This window comes from Aplysia californica, unplaced genomic scaffold, assembly GCF_000002075.1.
Source record: "Aplysia californica isolate F4 #8 unplaced genomic scaffold, AplCal3.0 scaffold00132, whole genome shotgun sequence".
Taxonomy (NCBI): Eukaryota; Metazoa; Mollusca; class Gastropoda; order Aplysiida; family Aplysiidae; genus Aplysia; species Aplysia californica.
The window spans coordinates 466,609-469,820 of record NW_004797402.1 but is presented as its reverse complement, the minus strand read 5'-3'; the positions used below and the strand labels follow the sequence as shown (position 1 = coordinate 469,820).

Here is a 3,212-nt window from a genome sequence, read left to right as displayed (position 1 = left end):
TGTTGTTGTTGTTGTTGTTGTTGTTGTTGTGGTTGTTGTTGTTGTTGTTGTTGTTGTTGTTGTTGTTGTTGATGGAGAGAGACAGGAAGGTGGTGGAGGAACTCTTTGTCATAGCAGCAGCAGCAGTAATGGTAATGATGATGTGGTGGTGGTGGTGGTAATAGTGGTAGTAGTAGTGGTAGTAGCAGTAGCAGCGGCAGCAGCAACAGCAGCAGTAAGAGGAGGAGGAGGAGGAGGAGGGGTTGAGCAATAGCAGTGGTGGTGATGGTGGTAGTGGGAGAGGAAAGGGGGGAGGGGAGGGGGGGAGAGAAGGAAAAAGCAAAACATCGTTATGTTCAATATGACGATGGTGTCTGCACGGTATCGGTCCTCATTTTGCCCCCTCCTAATGCCTGAAATGAGCTTTTGGGGGGAAAACCCCCCCCCGACAAAATCTGAAGTGTGCCGATATTCCATTAGTTCTTTTAAGTTCCTAACTCTGAACAGAATGTTGTATACTGTGCTCAGACTTGTGGTACATGTGTGGTAATATTGCTCGGGGTCGTTTGTCGCTGTTGAGGGGAAGTAACTGAGAGGGAAAAGGTTTGTCTGGGTGTAATGTATGGATTATTTCCCATGATGTCGAACTATATTTTTATGTGCCCCAGCCACATAATTTTACACTTGTTAGAATTCTGTGGCCCCCCTATTTATAATCATTGTCCCCAGCTTAAAGTTTAAAAAAGAATTTAATGGCTATTATTGTATCTCCTTTATACTTACATATTTCCAGTTGTACTTCGGTATTGATTTAGTAGAAGTTTGAATTGTCAATGTGGGACAGCGAACGCCCCCCGGGGCAGTGCCACTGACTGCAGTGTCTTTAGGCCATTCCCAAAGGGGGGACGTTTCTCGTTCAAGCATAGTAGAATTGTAAATGGGCTGACTCATGTCACGCTCATAACTGCCTGATCTACAACGGGGAACTGCTGCTTTTTCTTTCCTGATCCTTACTATTGCCATTTTCCTCTACTTCTTTTGTATGTTTGTCACTCTCTTGTGACCTGCTATTTTGGGGTGCCTTGATAGTCGAAGCAGACCTTGTGCTGTTGAAGCTAGAGAGGTGAGCAGTCTAAGTCTGATTCCCTGTAAAGACTTCTCTGTTGACACCCACCCCTTGGCGCTCATATGACCTTATGCAGTTGCGAGCACCGTAAAACCATCTACTTAAAAACAAACAAAAACTAATTGTCTTTTTTAATAAATGTCTTTACGTTGGTGGGAATGTCGTCCACAGGTGTTGATCGCCACCAGCACACTCGCCTGGGGCGTGAACTTCCCGGCCCATCTGGTGGTGGTCAAAGGTACCGAGTACTTTGACGGGAAAAGTCGCAGATATGTGGACTTTCCCATCACAGGTGGGTTTGAACCTCAACATAAGAGGAGAACATTTGGCTTGATGACAATCTTATTTGTTGTGGCGTATGTCCATTCTATTCCCAGACCGTGTTTGTGACGTTTTTGACGCGTGTCCTTTCTGTCCTTTGACAGTGTACGTGAGTGCTCTGATGTGGTTTGCTCCTTCTTTCTTATCAAACATCTATCATCCTTTTTTCTCCTCCTCCTTTTTTGCTGTATGTTACTCTCTTGTAACACATCTATTCTTCGGCACTTATATGACCTTATTGTGTTGCAAGTGCCGTAAAAGTTTTACTGAAACTAAAACAATGTATGTGTGTGATATTTTTGACGTATGCCTATTCTGTCCATACACAATATGTGTGATGACGTTTTTGACGTATGTCCAATCTATTCCTAGTGGGTGGTTGGCGGGTGCTCTGGTGTGGTTTGCTCCTTCTTTCCTATCAAACATCTATCGTCCTTATCTCCCCTTCTTCTTTTTTATGTTTGTTACTCTCTTGTAACACCTCTAATCTTCTGGCGCTCATATGACCTTATGTAGTTGCGAGCGCCGTAAAACCTCTACTAAAACTAAAACAAATCTATTCCTAGACAGTGTATGTGACGTTTTTGCCATCACGTGTCCATTCTACTCACAAACAATGACGTCGTGTGTCCATTCTGTCCCCACACAATGTATATGACATGTTTGGGCGATGTGTGTTCAGTCTGTCCTATGACAATGCGTTTGACGTCTTGTGTCCAGTCTATCCTCCGACAATGCGTTTGACGTCTTGTGTCCAGTCTGTGCAGGTGGTTGGAGGGCGTCCCTGGTATATCCTACTTTTTGACGTTCTATCTGTTGTTTCTGTCTGTCTGTCGTGCTTCTTTCCTGCACTATATGACCGTTGTTGTGTCGATTTTACTCAATCTCAAACTGTCCGTTTTGTGGCACCAGGCAGTGTGTATTACGAGTGTCCATTTTGTCCTGAGATATTCTTCTCTTTACTCAAACTCAAATGTCTATTCTTTGGCATCAGACAATGTGTTTTATAACTGTCCATTTAGTCTTGAGACAATGTGTTTGACGTGTGTGACACGTGTGTAACGTGTGTCCATTTTGTGACACCAATGTGTATAACACGTGTCTATTCTGTTGGTGGTTGGCGGGTGCTCTGGTGAGGTTTGCTCCTTCTTTCCTATATCAAACATCTACTGTCCTTATCTGTGACGCGTGTTACGTATGTGCGACATGATGTGACACATGTGTAACGTGTGACCACGTGACGTGTGCCTACTCTGTGGCATCAGACAATGCGTGTGACGTATGTGTGACGTAGTGTGACACGTGTGTAACGTGTGTCCGTTCTGCCTACTGACGTGCTACAGATGATGGGTGCTCTGGTGTGGTTTGCTCCTTCTTTCCTATATCAAACATCTATCGTCGTTCTCTCTCCTCCTCCTTTTTTGTGTATGTTACTCTCTTGTAACACTTTTAATCTTCGGCACTTATATGACCTTATTGTGTTGCAAGTGCCGTAAAACTCTTACTAAAACTAAAACTAACTCTCTTGTAACACATCTATTCTTCGGCACTTATATGACCTTGTTGTGTTTCAAGTGCCGTAAAACTCTTACTCAAACTAAAACTATTGTGCCCACAGACGTGCTACAGATGATGGGTCGCGCGGGCCGGCCTCAGTTTGACGACCAGGGCGTGGCCATGATCCTAGTACATGACGTCAAGAAACATTTCTACAAGAAGTTTTTGTACGAGCCTTTTCCCGTGGAGTCCAAGTGAGTCGAAACTTTGACCGCTCTCTCTCTGTCTC

General features: G+C 44.2%; 1 protein-coding gene across 1 annotated transcript in view; it reads left to right on the top strand.

Moving 5' to 3' along the window:
- The window catches only part of LOC101845538 (activating signal cointegrator 1 complex subunit 3), a gene marked incomplete at its 3' end in the record, with an annotated part of 115,071 nt that extends 111,894 nt beyond the window's left edge, over nt 1–3,177 (top strand). The window contains 2 exon segments of the mRNA XM_035969260.1: nt 1,277–1,397; nt 3,045–3,177. Coding sequence (XP_035825153.1) covers nt 1,277–1,397; nt 3,045–3,177 — 254 coding nt within the window.
- Between the last annotated feature and the right edge of the window lie 35 nt (nt 3,178–3,212).